The sequence below is a fragment of the Mercenaria mercenaria genome, chromosome 7 (assembly GCF_021730395.1).
Source record: "Mercenaria mercenaria strain notata chromosome 7, MADL_Memer_1, whole genome shotgun sequence".
In the NCBI taxonomy this organism is placed as follows: Eukaryota; Metazoa; Mollusca; class Bivalvia; order Venerida; family Veneridae; genus Mercenaria; species Mercenaria mercenaria.
The window spans coordinates 36227128-36249499 of record NC_069367.1 but is presented as its reverse complement, the minus strand read 5'-3'; the positions used below and the strand labels follow the sequence as shown (position 1 = coordinate 36249499).

General features: G+C 35.3%; 1 protein-coding gene and 1 long non-coding RNA gene across 4 annotated transcripts in view; both read left to right on the top strand.

Annotated features, from left to right (window-relative positions):
- LOC123554413 (uncharacterized) overlaps window positions 1–15734 on the top strand; it is a 133241-nt gene extending 117507 nt beyond the window's left edge. For 2 of the 3 annotated variants that reach the window (XM_045344541.2, XM_045344544.2), the window contains 4 exons: window positions 3805–3876; window positions 13408–13525; window positions 14151–14244; window positions 15385–15734. In XM_045344541.2, the coding sequence (XP_045200476.2) occupies window positions 3805–3876; window positions 13408–13525; window positions 14151–14244; window positions 15385–15478 (378 nt within the window). In that variant the 3' untranslated portion in view covers window positions 15479–15734. The remainder of the gene's footprint in view (window positions 1–3804; window positions 3877–13407; window positions 13526–14150; window positions 14245–15384) is intronic. The other variant, XM_045344542.2, reaches the window with a different exon arrangement.
- A 1919-nt stretch (window positions 15735–17653) lies between these two features.
- LOC128558526 (uncharacterized) lies at window positions 17654–20918 on the top strand. The gene is made up of 2 exons (XR_008371688.1): window positions 17654–19856; window positions 20672–20918. It is a non-coding gene; the product is annotated as an uncharacterized LOC128558526 (long non-coding RNA).
- Window positions 20919–22372: the final 1454 nt, after the last annotated feature.

Here is a 22372-nt window from a genome sequence, read left to right as displayed (position 1 = left end):
AAACTGATTATCGATCGGCTCCATTTAAGATGCCTTGGCAACATTTTTTGGCCATTTCGGGACGTTTGCATCAATAAACCCAGTATTCTCTTTGCATATTTTTGGAAAATGGCAAATAATCTGTAATACAAATAAGATATTTAAATTAGAACTTCTGATTAAATGACAAACCACGATTGTTGCAGAGTGGGGTTGGGGGCGGGAAGGTAAAAACGTTAAAAAGTGTGCTCATATTTCATATAGAGCACCTTATTGTATAGCCTGGCTCTGTGGTTGCATGGTTATTTTTTTTATATAAATACTGCAAACACTTTTTAGAAAATTTAAAAAGCCGCTAAAATAGCACATATTTGTCTGATGGTTAAACATGATACAGTCCCTATTTTCAGAGGCAGGGGCAGTAGACATTGATAGACTTGTACAAATAACTTCGGTAGTTAATTTCTGGCTTAGTTTGCAAGCTCTACTAAACAGTGTAAAAAACAGAGCTGTTAAAATTTATTGTCAAATGCATTAAATGGCAAATATGACACTAGCCAAAACTTTGTATAAGTTTGATAAAAGATAAAACATGTGTCATATTTTTGTTTAAAAGCTTTGAATTTCTATAGAATTATATCTTTAAAGGATCATTTCAGAATACTTTGTGAAGCAGTAGCTTTAACTTCATTTTTGAGAGACCTGTTTTAATATCATATCTATAGCGTTATTAAATGTTGTATTATGCTTTTTGTAAAAGTTAAATATTAAACCTAGAAACCTAGATATCTTTGTAAGTTGATAACAGAATTAGATAAGGTGATAAAACATGGTATTAACCATAAAAGCAGAATATTACTTGAACATCTGTGGGAATCAGAACTTCAGTGAATATCAGTGCACAAAGTGAACATGAATAAGTGTAGTTGATTAGATGTTAAATTTTGGAATAAATTCTTTACTTTGACCAAAATCTGATTAACCACCTTTAATCTGTGGAAATCATTTAAACAAAAATCGAGTGATTGTCCATGTTTTCAAACAACCATAGTTTGTTGTAACATGCATATTTCACATAGAAAGTAAACAAAACATGCATATCTCACATAGAAAGTAAACAAAGCCATGTAAAATTACCAAGATTGATGTATTTGTACACAATTAAAAAAACAAACATGCAATCAATCTTTTGAAGTGGGACTTTGTATAACAGGGATGGTTTGAGAAAATAATTATATTAGTTTACACCAAACAGAATCAAACTAGAATCTGTGCACCAGTTGCTTTAGAATAAGTCATGTAAGTCATATGATATCAGACATACAAAGTAAAATTGAAAATGGAGACGGCCATTTGCCAATCCTGTCGTATAAAAGAACAACAAAAATACAAATAGGAGCATAACGATCTTGTGCATAGAATGTACAATAACAATAGCTACTATTACATTATAAACATCCATAGGGATTGTTTTTACATCCAGCTGCAACATAAACATAAAATAGTAGTCCAACAATCCTACCTGGAATCATATGACACAGAACTAGAACAAGAACAGAAGCCAAACAGCAGGACAACACTAGGAAGTCACTTAACCAAGTCACATAGACAATCTTGTGACATATATCTACACACATTGCTAGTCTTGTGACATTAATCTGCAGCATCAAAGAAGTCACATAGCTAGCTTTGTGACATGAATCTAAAACATTAGAAAATATCTACTATAAAAGAAGTAACATTGTCAAACGTACAACGTAAATGTATCAAAGTGTCAGAAAAGGAGTTGCTTAGCTAGTCATGTGACATAAAAGAAGTCAAACAACAGTTCTGGTTCACACAGACACTTAGTAGGTCTACAGGTCACATAGCCAGTGTTGTTTAAAACAAAAGTATTCACATAGCCAGCATTATTCCAGGGATCTTGGTGACAGAAGATAACACACACAACCAGTGCTGTTACAGACATCTACAACAACAAGAGAAGTCACATGGAAAAAAATCTTGTTTCAGAGATCACACAATCATACCTGTTGCAGAATTATACTATGAATAAAAGAAGTCCCATAGCCTTGCTCCCAAGATCTAAAACAACAAAAGAGGTCACAAGTTTGAGCCCAAACCCATTCAGCTAAAAGAACTAAAGTTCATATTAGAGTCCTGTGCATAGATGCCTTACACCCTGGGTCCCAGCATTTTAAAGTACCAGGGAATCTTCTTGAATTGAAAGGTTTTGCTATCTTGTGTTATCTTCCAGTTGAAATTGCTACCAGTCTTCTGGTAGAGACTATAAATTTGCTTAAATTCACACACAATAAGAACAAACTCAGACCCAATTATTTAAAAATCAATGATAGTTTTTTCAGGATCAGGTTCTGTTCATTCATTTGTGTGGAAACATGTCAATTAAATTGTCTAACATTTACTTTTTTCTTCCTGTCTGTCAGGTTAAATTTTTCAGATCGTTGGCTGTTTCAGAGCCTGAAAAGAACCGCAATTTTCCATTTATTGACCAGCAGTAGTTTCGTGTTTGGTCTGGTGTGGTGATGTAGTTGGTACAAAAATATTGACTGAAAAGAATTCTAGTTTTGATACAAATGGTCAGTAAAAGTAATTCAGTTAATGGATATTAAAAGAGAGATGACATCGATAAGGGACTTCAGAGTAGCAACAGTGTCCCATTTACTCCAGCAGATGTCCTAATTGCATCTCTGTCTAGCTTTTACTTGAGTGCAATGTCTTTTTTTATAGGAGTAAGTTCAATTGTCTGATAGAGTTGGGTTCATTTTCATTGAATTGTTCTTTCTGGGGTTTTTTTCATTATAAAGGATTTGCAGACTTGCTCCATGGCTTACTTAAGAAATTAAAAAAATTAAACTCTACTGTCAGATTCCATTACTCATGTGAACACTAAAAGACATTTTGACATTACAGGCTTGTTTTAATTTGTCTTTATCATTAGAAGAAGTTTACTAGTTCCAGCCTTTATCATTAAAAGAAATTTACATTACAGACTGGTTTACAACAAACTTGCAATACAGACTGGATTACTACACAGATCTGCATTCAGAATGTTTTACAAGTAACTAAACTCTCACATTATTGACTGGTTCACAACAAAATTGCATTACAGACTGGTTTACTACAAAGATTTGCATTAAAATGTTTTACAACTAACTAAACTTTCATAGTACAGACTGGTTCACTACAAATGATTTCTATGGTATACAGACTGGTTCACTCCAAACTTTTTCATGAAACAGTTTCATTACAGACTTTTGCATTTCAGACTGGTTTACTGTATGGACTGAATAACTACCAACTTTTGCATTACAGTCATGTTGCCTAAGCCTACAAACTTTTACATTAGAAACTGCTTACAACAAAAAGTTTTACACCACAAGCTTGTTTTACCCAAAATCTTAAAAATGTTGATACATTATAGAATGTTTCACAAATATTTACTTTACAGACTTGTTCACAAACGAATTTTACATGATGACAGGCTTGTTCACTACAAAGAGTTCTGCATTTAAATACAGACTGGTCAGTTTAATATAAAGTTATACATTAATAATACAGACTGATTCACCATTAACCCTTACCCTGCTATATTTCTATAATGGACTGGTCCATCTTTCAATTTGGACAGTACCACTTATTATTCAAAGGGGTTTTCACTGAAAATTTACTGACTGAATAGCGAACAGTGCAGACCATGATCAGACTGCACGGATGTGCAGGCTGATCTTGGTCTGCACTGGTCGCAAAGGCAGAATCATCTGCCACCAGCAGGCTAAGAGTTAAATTGTTTTTGTATTACAGGCTGGGTCTATGGCTCACATGCAGTTGGAAATTGAGAAACAGTTGAAAAAGAAATCCCCAATGGCTGAAATGGTATTTTTTTTAATTTTTAACAATTTATATATTGGAACTGAATATTGTTATCACTCATCATCTGACATATTGTCATATTCCCACAAGTGCTTTATCTGATATTTCAAATGTGTTTGTGCATTTTCCCTACATGCTAAATTGCTGACATATATAGACAAAGTAAAATATTGTATACAAAGTCTCCATAGCAAAGTGTTTTAGTAATTTTAATCACTTGTATAGCCTTGCTTGAATGTTCCCTGTGTGAAAGCAATCCAGCTTGTTTCTGGGAGGTAGGTGGGTCTACCCAACAAACTGGAAAACATTACTAAATTTTTCTGGAAACCATGAGCAACAAAATTTTTCAGTTTTCGTAAATTTTGAATGCATTTACAGATTTAAACATGACCATACATTATAACTCCCAGAATTTAGAATGTTAAATATATCCTCCCTATAATATCATTACATGCCAATACCCAAGGGTGTTGTCATGTTATCCTATCCCATGAAAATCTATTCCTCACAAATGATCACAGGTTTGTCACAGAAGTTGTACCTACACAGACCATAAGTTAATTTACAGGAGTAATTCAAGGGGCCTTTTTTTTTTTGCCTGGAAACTTGCCTCTTTGACTGCTATTTTTGAAGAAATGTACTGCTGGATGACTGCCTGAAGATAAAAAAAAATGTATTGGCTAAATGGTATTGACAGTTATTTCCCTTGGGTCAGAGTTCCTCGCAGAATACGACACTGTGATCAATCATAGTTGATGAGTCACAACGTAACTTAAAACTACTGTTTGGGTCACGTTATTTGGTCACATACTTTGCAGTAGAGCTTTTCATGAATTTCTACTCAATTTCTGTCATTTTAGCCCCAAATAACAAGTATTTGAGAACTCCAGAAGTGGAAATTATGAATGGTATAGAACAATGTACATTTATATATATATATATAAAGAAAAGTTCAATTGTATGGAAAATAACCGCAGCAGACGTCAAAGATTTTTACTGTTTCAATTTCCAACTTCTAGTGCTTTCAATTTTCTATATTATATCTCTAGCCAGATTTTGAAATTAATAATAGATAAAATAACATCATGTGATTATATTTTCACCCAGACAGCTTTTATTTGATAGAATCTTTTGTTCACCTTTGCTGTAAAACTATATTTACACGAAATAAAGAAAATGACCTCATTTATGGAATAAAGTCATATAATTTATTGTATGTCTACCTACTCATACAGAAGTATTAAAAATATAAATTCTGTTCTTACTGTTCTTTCGTAGATATTAACATAGACCCTGATAGTAATCATTTAAATTGTCTGCAGTTGTGATACCAGCAATTGGAGACTAAGGGCACCCATTGCAGTTTTCCTTTTAAAGACTCCTTTTTACTTACATTTTATGTGGGTTATTTGTGAAACGTTAGAATTACAGTGCAGAAATTTAATTTTTGAGGATTCACTAGATACAAGAAATATGGGTAATTTGTAGAATAAGTAACAAGACATTGCTGAAACATAATTTGGGAAAAATAAAAGTAATGTAGGTAATTTGTACAAAAAACGAAACACTATCATGCAGAAAATCAATGTTTGCGGGAAGGTTGTACAACTAGCGTAATGATCTGACATAAAACCAGTTTTCTTGCATGTGAAAATTGAATAAACTCTTTTTCCCTCGGGATTGATATCGTAGATATTCTGGACTGTTGGATCTTTCATGAATTATCGTAGCACTTTTTCGCCTCCGTCAGTAAATAAGTTCGAAGTACGCTCATCAATAATAATGCGTTTCTTGTTGTTTTATTGTAGGGTATACATTGTAATGTCACTGTTTATTTACAGTGGCATTGATTCTTTGCCCTCCTGGGCCTCGTACTAGATATTATGTCTAAATATTTCATAAAGCCTTGTTAAACAATGTAAATCAATTTATTTTTATAACGTTCATTTGTTCTGTTTTTCATTGTTTTTGTGCTTTAGTGCAACTAGTTAACTTGTTGATTTATATTTCATATAGAGAATTTTAAGAGAACTGATTTCCCTATGCCTATTGGGTTTGTTTATATTATATAGATGAACAGTATTTTTTAAAAGCGTTATAGTCATACATTCTGGCTAGTTAGTTAATCTTACAATTTCTTTCGGATTCCTCACTTTTTCATTATACTAATACGGGCCAGACCAGACCGAAAAGTCAAGTAAAATTGAAAGGATAAGTCAGGCAAAAATTGAAGTCCTAGTTGAGTTACCAAATTTAGTCTTAAAAGGTAAAAATGTCACCTTTTTTCCACAATTTGTCCATCCACACAATCTTTGCCCAGAGATTCAGTTCAAAATTCAGCATACATCTGAAAGCCCTGACCGATTCTGAAATGTCAAAAAAGTGGCTTCACTCAGTCTTCAGGCTCTCTTTTGGTTTGATATGTATGTGAAATGGCCTTAGCCAGCAGATTTCCAACATGTATTAGGGGTGAAGGATATAATATTTTGACCATATTGTAGGACAATTAACCAGAACACAGAGCAAGCACCACTCCTGTGCTTCTTAAGAAAAACCTACTGATTGTTAGTCTAATCCTCCGTCACTTTGGCCTTTGAAGAAAGTTTGAAACTGGGCTGAGGGACATTTATGAAGTTTATATCCAGATATATGAATACAGAAATGTCAGTTGTTATTGACCATTATACACAAAGGATTTTGTTTTGCCAGAAATAAAAACATAAAATTATTCTTCTACACTATTGAAGAAAATTTGTAGAAACATGGCAAACATTCAGTTATTTAGATGTAACATTAGCCCCCACTACTAATTAATTTGCAAAACAGCCATAAATCACCTTGTTTCTATAACAAGAAAGTAGGGTGTGTGGAGCACTCACTTATTGAAGCAATTGCATTAACCCCCTAACCTCTCATTAGATCAGAAACCATCCCTTACTCAGACCTATTTTATTTTTGTTAGGAGAAAATATAATGAACTCATCACCTAGATATTTATTGTATCCACTTTAATTAACTCCCACTACTTACTGAATTGTGAACCATCCTCCGATAAATCAGGGAGAGGCTCGCAAAAAGTCGAGAACCAGGCATACATAAATAATTTAAAGGAGAGACTCTTGCAGACTGTCCAGTGCAACTAATTAGCTATGATGGCGTGACTTTTATCCCGTCATTTTTTCGTCGTTTTTTCGGAAATATTAGGATGAATTGATTGTGTTCAGTCATGGAAAGTGTCAGTTATATTCACAGTGTAGTCACATGACATTGATTGTAGTAAATGAATTGTAGGGGACACACTGTCAAATATCGATGTCCATAAAAAATTAAGCATTTGATGTTAGTAGTAAGAGTCATTGGAAAGATTATGTTATGTTTTACAAAAAACATTGTTAGGTTTTCTCTGCTGTAGTTTTCTTGTTAGTTTTTGTTAATACCCCGCCACAAGTGGTGGGGTTTAAGGAATGGTCTCCGTCCATCCTTCTGTCTGTCCATAGCACTTATATGTACGCTCAATATCTCCTAAACCCCTTGAAGGATTTTCATGAAACTTGGGTCAAATGATCACAGCATCAAGACAATGTGCAGAACTCATGAGTCAGCCTTGTCCACTCAAGGTCAAGGTCACAACTCAAGGTCAAAGGTTTGAGCCTTCCATTTTGTGTCTGCTCTATATCTCCTAAACCCCTTGAATGAATTTTATAAAACTTGGGTCAAATGATCACCTCATTAAGACGATGTGCAGAACCCATGAGTCAGCCATGCTGGCTCAAGGTCAAGGTCACAACTTAAGGTAAAAGGTTTGAGCCTTCCGTTTTGTGTCTGCTGTGTATCTCCTAAACCACTTGAAGGATTTTCATCAAACATTGGTCAAATGATCACCTCATCAATGCAATGTGCAGAACTCATGAGTCAGCCATGTTAGCTCAAGGTCAAGGTCACAACTCGGGGTCAAAGGTTTGAGCCTTCCATTTTGTGTCCGCCCTGTATCTCCTAATCCCCTTGAAGGATTCATATGAAACCTTGGTCAAATGATCACCTATGTAAGACGATGTGCAGAACTCATGAGTCAGACATGCCTGCTCAAGGTCAAGGTCACAACTCAAGGTCAAACCTTAAACCTCTTGAAGGAATTTTATAAAACTTTGGTCAAATGATCACCTCATCAAGACAATGTACAGAACTTATGAGTCAGCCATGCCGGCTCAAGGTCAAGGTCACAACTTAGGATCAAAGGTTTGAACCTTCCATTTTGTGTACACTTTGTATCTCCTAAACCCTTTGAAGGATTTTCATCAAACTTGGGTCAAATGATCACCTCATCAAGAAGTCATGAGTCAGCTTGTCAACTCAAGGTCAAAGTCACAACTCAAAGTCAGAGGTTTGAGCTCTGTATCTCCTAAACCCTTGAAGGATTTTCATGAAACTTGGATCAAATTATCACCTCATCAAAGGATTTGCAGAATTTATAAGTCAGCCATGTTAGTTCAAGGACAAGGTCACAGTTCAAGGTCAAAGGTTTACCCTTTCACTATCCATAACAGTGATCGGGGATTTAGCTGTCTTTCAGATTGCCTTGTTGTGTCAAAAGTTGTTTGTCAGTGAACAGCAGTTAGCTAACCTTACCTTTGTTCCATGATTCCTTTTTCTCCACATATAATAGATGTTTTAGTCACATGAATCAGAGGCTTTTTATGATAAAGGTGCAGGTGATGAAGGTGCAGTTTGAAATATCAGGCTTGAGGGTAACTGTTAAGGTGGTTACGAGAGGCTCTGCCAACTAACCATAAAAAACATTATCCGAGAACCAGATATTTCCATCCACACCTTCTACTAGTCATGCATATTGTATTCTTCAAACACATGTAGTAGAGGAAACAAAATAAAACAAGTGCTTTTCTTTTAGGCACTGTTGATTATAGCAGCAGCTTATGAATTTATACATTCATTCATAAGTTACAGCATGTGAGTCATCTGACACCGCCACCCCCGTGTGTAAAACAAGTTTTCCCGGCACCAAGGTGGGAAAATCCTATCTGATGTGCAAGAAAAACTTAGATGTAATGTCTTCAGTCAGTTATTACAGGGAACATATGCCTTGCCAGGGTTTTAAACATGACTGAATGACAGAAAACCATTGTACCTATTGACCTAACTAGGCAGGCCAGATAGCTCAAACATATAGACGGGCAGTTAAAATTGACATCGCTGTTATCTAGATTGCACTGTGCGGTCACAAAAGTTTGTTTAAAAAAAAATCATCTGCATAGAGAGACAGCATAGTTTCTTTTTTCAGAAACTTTGTTACCAAGAAGCATATTTTAAGGACTTTTTGATATTTTTACATAGGAAAATGTGTGTTTACAATATTCACCTCTGTTCCTCGAAATGTGTTATGTTTTCTTCTTTTTTACAAAGAAGTTTTGGGAATGGAACACTGTTATTTTTTATGTAGAAACAGCTTTCTTACCATAGAATTTCCATTTATCAAGAGCTATTTTATGTTTAGACATTTTAAGTTCTTTTTGCCAGAGTTATGTATATATAATCAGTGTAATTTTTGCCATATAAATGTCTGGTCCGAGACAATTTGGCATTTTTTCCAAAGACCTGTCCATTAATAGATAATTTCCATTACTTGTTCCAGCGGAAAATGAAGTGTCATGTATGACTGCATTAACAGAGATGTTTGATTTACATAATCTATATTCGCCAGAAAATGAACTAAATAATATTAATCATGCTTCTGCATATTGACTGACAAAATGCTTTCTCAATTCTCCCTGGAAATGCGGTAAATGTATTTGGTGGCTGTTGACTGTAAAAACTGTAAATTAACTTGTGGCATGAGCAATTCTAGACACGGAAAGTAAATTAGACCATTTCTTAGCACGTCATCTTGTGTTTGACTGAGGAAAAACTGAAGTAGAGGACTAATTTAGTCTGCTTTAGAACATAACAGAACAGTCCAAATATTGTTACAAGTTCTTTTGTACTAGGAATTAAAGATAATTCCAGCATCATTGTTTGTTTTATATGGTTTCTAAGGAGGTTTTTCTTTGAAAGTACTACTTTTAAGTCAGCCTAGGGAAAAAAAAACTTTGGGTGACTTTCATTAGCATTAAAAGTGAGTGGCATTTGACAGAGTGAAGAGAATGTAGTCTTTAAAGTAAAACAAACTACTGGATTGCAACATAATTTACAAATTCTGTGTTTGATTCTGGCCTTGTTGTTATTATGCCCCCCTTTGAAGGAGGGGGTATATTGTTTTGCAGATGTCGTTCGGTCAGTATGTAGACCAGTCCGTTTCCAGATGATAACTCAAGACCTCTTGGGCCTAGGATCATGAAAGTTGATAGGGAGGTTGGTAATCACCAGCAGATGACCCCTATTGATTTTGAGATCAGTATGTGAAAGGTCAAGGTCACAGTGACCCTGAACAGTTTAATGGTTTCCAGATGATAACTCAAGAACGCTTAGGCCTAGGATCATGAAAGTTGATAGGGAGGTTGGTCATGACATACAGATGACCCTGATTGATTTTGAGGTCTTTAGGTCAAAGATCAAGGTCACAGTGACCCGGAACAGTTAAACAGTTTCCGGATGATAACTCAAGAATGCTTGGGCCTAGGATCATGAAAGTTGATAGGGAAGTTGGTCATGACCAGCAGATGACATGTAATGATTTTGAGGTCATTAGGTCAAAGTTCAAAGTCACATTAGCCAGGAACAGCTAAACGGTTTCCGGACGATAACTCAAGAATGCTTGGGCCAACGATCATTGAAGTTGATAGAGAGGTTAATTATGACCTGCAGATAACCCATATTGATTTTGAGGTCAGTAGGTCAAAGGTCAAGGTTACAGTGACTGGAACAGTTAAACTGTTTCCAGACAATTACTTGAGAACGCTTGGGCCTAGGGTCACAAAACTTGATAGGGAGATTGGTCATGACAAGTAGATGACCTCTTTAGATTTTGAGATCAGTACACCAAAGGTCAAGGTCATATTGACCCGGACCAGTTAAATCCTTTCTGGACGATACCTTGAGAACGCTTGGGCCTAGGATCCTGTAATATAATAGGGAGGTTGATCATGACCAGCAGATGACCCCTGTTGATTTTTAGGTCAATAGGTCAAAGGTCAACGTCCCATTGAACCAGAACAGTAGAACTTTTGTTTAAAGCGAGGAAATAATTTATGTTCCTTTTGCAATTACTGAATGCATCAAGGGGGGCATTTCGTGTTCTATGAACTCTTGTTTTATAGTGTCTTTGAGAGAAAACCAGCAAATAATGACATACATGCTTTGGCAAAAAAGAATAATCCTTTACCCAGCTCTTTGAATGGAGTATTGCTTTACCGGAAGGGTCAATCTAGAATGCTCCTTTTCCCACTTCTGTAACTGACAAATGGTCAGTCTAGGATGCTCCTTTTCCCACCTCTCTAACTGACGAATGGTCAGTCTAGGATGCTCCTTTTCCCACCTCTCTAACTGACGAATGGTCAGTCTAGGATGCTCCTTTTCTCACCTCTCTAACTGAAGAAGGATAAATCTAGGATGCTCCTTTTCTCGCCTCTAATTGACTAAGGGTCAATCTAGGATGCTCCTTTTCTCACCTCTCTAATTGACTAAGGGTCTATCTAGGATGCTCTTTTTCCCAGTTTTTTGACTGAAGAGGGGTCAATCTAGGATGCTCCTTTTCCCAGCTCTTTGACAGATGAATAGTCAATCTAGGATACTCCTTTTCCCATCTCTCTAACTTAAGAAGGGTCAGTCTAGGTTGCGCCTTTTCCCACCTCTCTAACTGTCGAATGGTCAGTCCAGGATGCTCCTTTTCCCACCTCTCTAACTGAAGAAGAGTCAGTCTCATCTGCTTCTTTTCCCATCTCACTAAATGATGAATGGTCAATCTAGGATGCTCCTTTTCCCACCACTCTAACTAATGAAGGGTCAATCTGGGATGCCCTTTTTCCCATCTCTCTAACTGAAGTGACCTTAGGATACTCCTTTACACACCTCTTTGACCAAAGAAGGTTTAATCATGGATGTTCCTTTTCCCACCTCTCTAACTGCAGAAGAGTCAATCTAGGATGCTCCTTTTCGCAGCTCTATAACTGAAGAAGAGTCAATCTGGGATGCTCCTTTTCCCACATCTCTAACTAAAGAAGAGTCAATCTAGGATGCTCCTTTTCCCACCTCTATAACTGATGAATAGTTGATCTAGGATACTCCTTTTCCCACCTCTCTTACTGATGAAAGGTCAATCTAGGATACTCCTTTTTCCATCTCGAACTGAAGAAGGATCAATCTAGGATGCTCCTTTACCCCCCTCTTTGACAGAAGAAGGGTCAATCTAGGATGCTCCTTTACCCACCTCTTTGACCGAAGAAGGTTTAATCTAGGATGCTGCATTACCCAGCTTGACTGAAGAAGGGTCAATCTAGGATGCTTATTTACTCACCTTCTTGACTGAAGAAAGGTCAATCTAGGATGCTTCTTTACCCACCTTCATGACTGAATTAATGATTTGCCACACCTCTTTGACCGAAGAAGGGTTAATCTAGGATGCTGCTTTACCCACCTTGACTGAAGAAGGGTCAATCTAGGATGCTCCTTTACCCACCTCTGACTGAAGAAAGGTCAATCTAGGATGCTTATTTACCCACCTTGACTGAAGAAAGGCCAACCTAGGATGATTCTTTACCCACCTTCATGACTGAATTAATGATTTGCTCAGAAGTTCACTCTAGAATGTTCCTCTACCTAGCTTTTTCTTTCATAGTTACCTGGGATGTTCCTTAACCCATCTTCTATACTGATGTGGAGCTCTGCTCAAATGTTCCTTTACCCATCTATAATACTGAAGTAAGCTATGCTGATAGGGCAGATACAGGATTTTCCTTTACCCATCTTCAATCTAGGATGCTCCTTTACCCACCTCTGACTGAAGAAAGGTCAATCTAGGATGCTTATTTACCCACCTTGACTGAAGAAAGGCCAACCTAGGATGATTCTTTACCCACCTTCATGACTGAATTAATGATTTGCTCAGAAAGTTCACTCTAGGATGTTCCTCTACCTAGCTTTTTCTTTCATAGTTGCCTAGGATGTTCCTTAACCCATCTTCCATACTGATGTGGAGCTCTGCTCATATGTTCCTTTACCCATCTTCTATACTGAAGTAAGCTATGCTCATAGGGCAGATACAGGATTTTCCTTTACCCATCTTCGAATCTTAAGCAGTGCTCTTCCTGATGAAGTATAGCTTTGCTCAGAGGGTCAGTCTAGGATTTTCCTTTACCTGTCTTCTTAACAGAAGTAATGATCTGCTCATAGGGTCAATCGAGGCTGTTGATGTGAACTTAACTTCTTCACTGTAAAGCTGCAAAGTTACCATTTGACCAGAGCTTTTTTGTGAGATTTAAAGCAAAGACAAAAATCCAAAGTATCAAGTTGGATCTGCAAGATTAGAGTGTTAACAGTGTGAATGTTTTAATAAAAGATTATATACTTACACATTTCTATTTGCAGGTTGGGATTCCAGGTTTGGGGGAGAAACATAGAAAAAAGCTCAGTTTAAGGCAACTACAGCAAATGAACTTGACTTCCATACAAGTCCTGTATAATGATTTACAGACACAGATTGAAAGTAAGTATGAGGATACTAGATGAAGTCATAGAATGTCTTCCCAAGAGATAAAGACTGAAAGATGGTACATGGGAATGTGCGGTATAGCTTTTGGAATACCCTTGTATGCCTTGTACAATTTATTTTCAATATGGGAAAAAGCTAACTATTGCAAAACTGTAATAAAAGTCAAGGAGTAAGGGGTTGCCATTAACTCTGAAGATCAGGTAATATTTTCAGTGTCTGAGCCATTTAACCCTTAACCTGCTAAATTTCTATAATGAACTTGTCCATCTTTCAATTTAGACAATACCACTGTTGAAAGGGGTGCTTACCAAAAAGATACTGACTGAAAAAGGAACAGTGCAGATCTTGGTCAGACTGCATGGTTGTGGCAGAGTGCAATGGCAGAATCAGTTGTGCCCAGCATTTTCTGGATCTTGAGAGAAAAATGTTTTGCCTAAAATGTGTTAACAAGCTGCCTTAATGTATCCTGTACCTGTAATGTTAAGTGTTTTTTATTTTGTTTGAAATTTTGCAAGCATGGGAAAGATACTTTATAATATATTCACAAATTAAAAATAGCATGTGACTACTTTATATTATATTTAGATGGTGAAATAGACAGTTTATGTTATATTCACAGGTTTGAATGAGGAGCTTGTACATCTACTGATGGAGAGGGACGAGTTACACATGGCCCAGGATTCCATGTTGGTTGATATTGAAGATTTAACAAGGTTTACACTTATTCAAATAATAATATATAGAATATAATCAAGTAGCACTGTTGCTTGCATGACAGCAAGATACTGTTGTATCCTCATAAAATGCAAAAATGATGTTGTTTTTTTTAAAAGACAAATTCAGAATAATAAGAACAAATTATTTAATCCTTTTGAATTAGAAAGTTAAAATGTGATGCTGATGGTTATCTCCATACTAGCATTAATATGTAGAGGATATTTGTTTGCTTCAGTGTAAGATCAAGATATGAGCCGTGCCATGGGAAAACCAACATAGTGGGTTTGCGACCAGCATGGATCCAGACCAGCCTGCGCATCCGCGCAGTCTGGTCAGGATCCATGCTGTTCGCTAACGGTTTCTCTGATTACAATAGGCTTTGGAAGCGAAGAGCATGGATCCTGACCAGACTGCGCAGATGCGCAGGCTGGTCTGGATCCATGCTGGTCGCAAACCCACTATGTTGGTTTTCTCATGGCACGGCTCAATTATCTTTCACCAATGGAACACCAGATGAGACATTTTCATGAAATGCTACACCACAGGGGCCACTGGTGTAGCTGCAAGTCAAATGTAACGTTTGATGTTCACATGTGAACTTCATTTGATCTTAAATGTTAAACAAGCAAATTTTCTGTTCTTCTTACGCAACATCATTACATCATAATGTTTGTTTAAGAAAAAGAAAGACAGTTCCTTGAGATATATACATTTTGATTGCATTTCAATTTGAAAATGCTTAGATTAGATATTCTTTCACATGCCAGTATATTTAGTAGCAATGCAAAATATATAAGATAATTTCACTGCTTTGAAACAGTGGAAATGTCAATTTCATTTTGATGATACATTCCATTATTTCTCTGAAAAGCATAAAATTGTTCCCTAAAGAAATGAAATTACTGAACTTTTGATTATCTCTTAAGTGATTTTTATAAAACTGTCTTCTAGTTATGAATTCAGAATGAAGAACATTAACTTATTACCTTGTTGTTCAAAGTTTATGTAGTAGTTTTCTCCCCTTACTAGAACAGAGGGATGTTTTGCCTGTCTATTCGTATGACTTTATTTTTCAAAAAAGAAATGTGTAAAAATAAATCAGTTTTAAAAGTCGTACATTTACTTTTGCATATCAGGAGAGCGGAGGAGTTAGCCGAGCGTGCCAATCGTACTGGAGGGAATAAAGGAAACAAGACGAATAGTGTTAACGGCAAACTTCCTGCAAGATAGCATTTACAACTGTATAATATAAATAAACTTACATACACTGTGTTATATATAACAACAGAAACAAGACGAATAGTGTTAACTGCAAACTTCCTGCAAGAGGCATTAACAGCTGATTAATATTTATAAACTTACATATACTGTGTTATATATAACAACAGGAACAAGACAAATTGTGATGAAGGATCACTTCCTGCAAACTAGCATTTACAGCTGTATAATACAAATAACAAATTTTCATACACTGTTTTATATATAATAAAGAAAACAAGACAAGATGGTGATGAAGGATCACTACATGCAAACTAGCAAGTAGTACTGTATATATATAAATATAACAGACATAAACAGGCTGTGTTGTATACTGTAAAATCAGATAGTTTTGTAAGCGATTGGTTTTTTCTTTATTTGCAAATTGTCCGTATTTGTGAAAATAAGTAACAGTATGTGTAAACTGCTATAGTTATTGTTTAAATTGACTTATATGTAACACAAGTTGGCTTCTGTCAAAGTTAATATTGCCAGTTACATATAAGTTATATAAGATAGCAAACTTATATAACTAGCAAAAATATCTGATTTTACAGTAAGAAAGGGAACAAGGTAAATACTTCCTGTAAGACTACACGTCGAGCTAACGTACACTGTATTTATACTATTGCAAGAAAGTGAAAAGATATTTGACATTGGTAACAAATAAAACGGGGAATTGTGAAGCATTTCTTCAAAATGAGTGAATTTGAACATGAAAATGTTAACTTTAGATAATGTAGATAATGAATTGATTAACATATGTGTACTTATATAAGCATCACGGACAAAGTTATGAAAATCCAGATGTTAGCATTATCATAAACTAACACCTGTTAAAGCTGGATTCATAAATTCATACTTAATTGGCATGAATTTTAGATATTTTTCAAAGATAAATCACAACAAAACAGATTTCAGTGTTTTCAACAATATATCCTTAAAGATATAAAAAAAATCTATAGGATTTGGTCTCCACAAACAAAAGTACTGGTACTGTAAGACTATGCATTTTTCTGCTGTTCAAATCTGGATTTTAGAAATCAACTATTGAACTTTGTTACACAAAGTACTAGGTACTGGAAAGGACCACAACTGCATTACTGATTATATTGCCATTAATTCTGTGTAACTTTTCCATTTGGAAACATTCATGTACATGTACTTCCTCCTAGAATTTTAGTTATATTTAGGTGACTTTTTTAGTTATTTTCACAATTTTGACTTGAATTGGATAACTTTGTAACTCAATTTTCAGTGGTCAGAGTTGTATAAGAAATTTTGTCATAACACATTTGAAACATCAAATTTTTGGTCAGATAGCAACTGCTTTCATAGCAGCTAGCTGCTTGCTTTGAGTAACATCTTCTTTTTGTTTCTTTTAATCAGTTGTTGAAAATGTTGGAATTTTAGCATGGATAGAGGTCAAGAATTATAAAATTGAAGCTCTCAGTGATAGAAGTTTATTTAAAATGCTTTAGTGTGTTATAGTTAGGTTTTTGATTTTGGGCATGAATCTTACATGATTCATATTTACTGTTTGATTTCCCATTTCCTTGACAATTATTATTTTACCAGATTTATATAGTAGTCTTTTAATGATAAACATTTTCCAAGGTGATTTACCTACAGTGGTGGCAGCCCTTTAGGACACCAGTTTCTTACTCTACCAATAGAGACATAAGAGCAACCTGATCAGAGGGACAGAGCAAGGAAAGCCTGCAGAAGGGAGAGAAATGTTTTAGATACAGTCATGTCCAGCTGTTTGTTAACAGACAACCTGGTCCTTAGACAAGTCCAGTGTATAGCACTGATACATGCAAAGTTGTCTCCCAAGATCGGTAATAGGAAGTTTTTAAGTTTACTTGATCAGTGAAAAAAAAGGTTTTTACATTGTAACTGAACAGAAAAAGTATAGGAAAAAAAGAAAGATGAAATTTTTCAAGGTTCAAGGAATAGAATAATGCATATAGGACAATAAATTTGACAATATTAATGATGTCTTTGAAATTAAAAATGTTCCTGCTACCATCCCCAGGAGACTTTCAGAATGCTGTATAACTACTTATTCTTCGTAAGGCCATTGCTTTGATCTCTGGCCATGTTTTTCTAAGATATGTGAAAAATGGTACCAGTAGCTCCCTCTTTGGTCGAGTGGTTAAGGTTGCTTGCGTTGAATCACTCAGCCTTCACTGACGGGGGCTCGAGCCTCATTTGGAGTGTTAAATTCTTTGTGTGAGGAAGTCATCCAGCTGGCTTACAGAAGGTTGGTGGTTCTACCCAGGTGCCTGCTTGTGATGAAATAAGCATGGGGACCGCTGGGATCTCCCCATCAAAGCTTGAAACTGGCCATATGACCAATAATTGTGTTGGTGCGACGTTATTCCCAAAACTGGCATTCTTTCTTATACCCTTTCGGCGATGGATTACATCAGGAATGAGGTGTCAAGAGTGATTAATATAAGTTGTAGAGCATGTTCCGATATTGTCCTTAAATTATAAATTTTGTATAAAGTAATATCTGATTCTTGAATTCACAAAAATAATTGTCAATGAAATTGGTAGATCAAACAGTGGAAAATTATTAACTTAACCATTGTGTTCTTCCATATCAGGTTGTTATACACCAAACTATGTTTTTACATATTCCATTTAATTTGTGTGTATTTTAAACAACTTGTTATAAATCAACTGATATATACATGTATATTGATTCAAGATGTTTGTTAGTGAACAAAATTGTGCCACTTAATGTTATATGTATTATATGTTTTTGTTTTGACATTAAATCTCACAAGGCATTGAAATGATATTACTCTAATAATCAATATTCTTTATGTCAAAGAAAGTTTGTGAATTTTTGATAAGATGACATTTGTATGCAGCAATGTTTGTCAAAGAGATAATTCACAAAACAAAAAATCTGTTTGCAGAAATGTTGATTAAAAAGATAATTTTGAAAAATAAGACAGATTTTAATTTTTTCTCATAAAATTATTCATTGTGATAGCATACTTATTATCAGGCAGTTGTTTAAATGTTATAAAAGCTTGCAACTTGTCAACACCAACTGACAAATGTTTTCAGGGTGTGTTAAAATCTCAAACTATACTTTTTATTTAATAATACTAGTATGTAAGAGAAGCTAAATAGAACAACCAGCCAACAGCAGGTGGTTTATATATGTTTATTGCCCTATTTTTTTATCAGTACTAGACCTTCTTCAGGAGGCATACATTTTGTTGTTTGATAAATATTAGGGATATTAAATCTATCCAATTCTAAAAGCTGTTGATTGAGTAAATTTCATGTAGGTTTTTTAAAGCGATTATACGGTTAGCAGCCTTAAACGTAACAAAGAAAGAACTGAGGTTAACTGGCTGCCAAGCAATGGGCAGCCATGAAGATATGACCAGTAAATGAAATTATTTTTATTCAGAAAACAATTTTAAATATTCATGTATATATTGAATTCACAAGTGACATTATTACCCAATGTTAGGGAAATAATAAAACCAGCGTGAACATAACTCAATCAACAGTTAGCAGAAATGATGACAGAACTATGCAGGATTTGAAAACAAATCACCTTTCCTTAAGGAAGCATTTGACTTGAAACATTTGCAGTAAGTTAACTTTGTGAAAATAAATTGTAAACACTGCAGATATGTTAGCATTGTAAAATTTACTGCCTATAGATGTAGAGTAACTGTAGTTGAATTGAAATACATTCTAACATGACTGGATTTGTTTTCCTAAAAATACTGAAACTGACGTAATTTTGCAACAAAATCACTGTTTATATGTTATATCTATCATGTTATAGTATCAAGAAGTGGTATGCTGAAAATAAATGCAATGCAAAACAGGCAGATATTTGGCAGGTGTCGTCAAGGGTGTACATAGTAATCAGAATCAAAGCAGTGATTTTCTCTCGATTGAAATTAACCTTTAGCCTGCTGGGGCAAATGATTCTGCCTTTGCGACCAGTGCAGACAAAGATCAGCCTGCACATCCGTGCAGTCTGATCATGGTCTGCACTGTTCGCTATTCAGTTAGTAAAATTTTCAGTGGACACCCCTTCAAATATTAAATGGTACTGCCTAAATTGAATGATGAACCTTTCCATTTTCAAAATTGAGCAGGGTAAAGGTTAAAGATGCAAAGGAATCATATTGAGAGGGGTATGTTGGATTTCATTGAGAAAATTGCTGACCAATTTTTCAAAATATCTGCAGAACCATTTTCCTATTCTATTATATTAACACTATTATATTAAAAAATGTTTCAGGCTTTGTTTAGTAAATGTTTAGTTTTCTGAATTTTAAGCAGTTTCCAGGTATGCGATAAGGTTTCGATGGAGGCCTTGAGAAACAAAAATCAAACATCACCAAATCATAGAAAGAAAGAGTTGTTTGACATGAAAATTGAACAGCATGTAAAACATGTATATTACTTTACGAAACAAGTGTCAGTATACTGATATAAACATTGAATTCCGGAAAAGGGCTGCCTAAAGGGGCTCCACTTCCGGACAGTTAAACGGCTTTAAAAACTCACCATTTTCAAAGAACTGTTACACATGTTCGTTTTGATGCATTTGCAATAGCGTGCGAGTGGTGAAATTTCGCATAACAAGGTGGAACACAGTTTTCAGCAATTGTTTATCATTATTTCTTTACATATGGCATTCATTTTCAAAGGGAGACAACTGTTCCCGATTATTTTAAGTACAAATGGCATTCATTTTTAAAGGGAAACAACTTTTTTCGATTATTTTAAGTAATCTTTGAGAAAAAGTTGTCTCCCTTTGAAAATGAATGCCATTTGTAAAGAAAAAAAGATAAACAATTGCTGAAAACTATGTTCCACCTTCTTACGTGAAATTTCACCACTCGCACGCTATTGCAAATGCATCAAAACAAACATGTGTAACAGTTCTTTGAAAATGGTGAGTTTTTAAAGCCGTTTAACTGTCCGGAAGTGGAGCCACTTTAGGCAGCCCTTTTCCGGAATTCAATGTTTATATCAGTATACTGACACTTGTTTCGTAAAGTAATATACATGTTTTACATGCTGTTCAATTTTCATGTCAAACAACTCTTTCTTTCTATGATTTGGTGTTATTTGATTTTTGTTTCTCAAGGCCTCCATCGAAACCATAAGCTGTAATGTGATAAATTGCAAGATTGGTCAAATGTTTATGCACCAGCTATAGAATGCTTTCTATGTATAGTAACCAAAAGCAGTCACACTGATTTAATTGTAATTATCTTAAAAAATGTTTGATGATTTGCTTCCTATATGTATTGTAAAGTATTTTCATTTACTAATGCATACTTAATTTATGTCATCATATTAATTGATCATTATTCATTTGAAAATGAGAAATAAAATATAAATGCTCTAAAAACGGGTTTTGTTCTGAGTCTTGTAAAATGAGGCAGCTGCAAGACAGTGGTAAGAGTGGCTCCTGCTCAACTCAGAGGCAATGAGTTTGATCCCTATTGGAATTGTAATTGCACCTTGTATGACATCAGGGTTTGCGGCTTTGAAAATGAGGGTAGAGATAAGTCTCAAAATGCTAGCATTTGATTGGTTGCCTTAGAGCACTACTTTGAAATTGACCAATGGCATGGTTGCATTTGAAGACCAGTTTACCATAGTACTGGTACTGGCTTTTTGTGCCCTCCCACGAGTGGTGGCGGCATATAGATTCGGTCTTGTCCGTGCATCCGTCCGAAGTTCGTGACGCGCTTAGCTCAAGAAGTATTTGATATAAATTGATGAAACCTTGCGTGTGTCTTTATCATGATATGAACTTGCGCACCTACTATGTTTCGTCTTGCTCCACCCCCTATTTCCAGAGTTATGCCTCCTGAAATAGTAAAAAATACACATTTTCACCTTGTGACGCGCTTAGTTCAAAAAGTATTTAATATAAATTGATGAAACCTTGCATGTGTCTTTATCATGATATGAACTTGCGCACCTCCTATTTTTTGGCCCCTGAAATAGTCAAAAATGCACATTTTCATCTTGTGACACGCCTAACTCAAAAAGTATTTCATACAAATTGATTAAACCTTGCATGAGTCTTTATCATAATATGAACTTGCGCGTCTACTATTTTTTGTCTGCCTCTGCGCCCCATTTCAAGTGTTATTGCCCATGAAATAGTAAAAAATGCACATTTTCCTCTTGTGTCGCATCTAGCTAAAAAAGTATATGATATAAATGGATGAAAACTTGCATGAGTCTTTATCATGATATGAACTTGTGCACCTCTTATTTTTTGGCTGGCTCCACTCCCTATTTTTAAAGTAATTGCCCCTGAAATAGTCAAAAATGCACATTTTCACCTAATAATGTGGCTAGCTGAAAAAGTATTTGATGTAAAATCACTAGTCCTTGCTTGAGTCTTGATGATGATGTGACTTTGCACACTTGGCATTATTCTTGAGAGTGTTAGCGCTTATTACAGAGTTATGACCCTTGAAGTAGCCAAAATAGTGCATTTTTTGTTTGTGATGCTCATACTCAAAAAGTATATGGCCTAGAAAAATGAACCCTTTTTTTATAAAATGTTTGTTGATGCTATACCCCCTGAAGACTGCAAACATTTGAATTATTGCCCATTATTTGTGACAAATTTACCAGTGGGGGCACACCCTGTGTCCTAAAGACACATTCTAGTTTACCTTGCAGTCGATTCTTGATTAATTCATTATACTATAATGGTAAACTGAAAACTTAATCATGATCCATTTAAAAGAAGTAAATGAGTCCCCAGTGACCTTGACCTATCAGTCTGGGTGTTGCACATGCCTCATCAGCTCTAACAAGGAACATTCGAGCCTGATGATA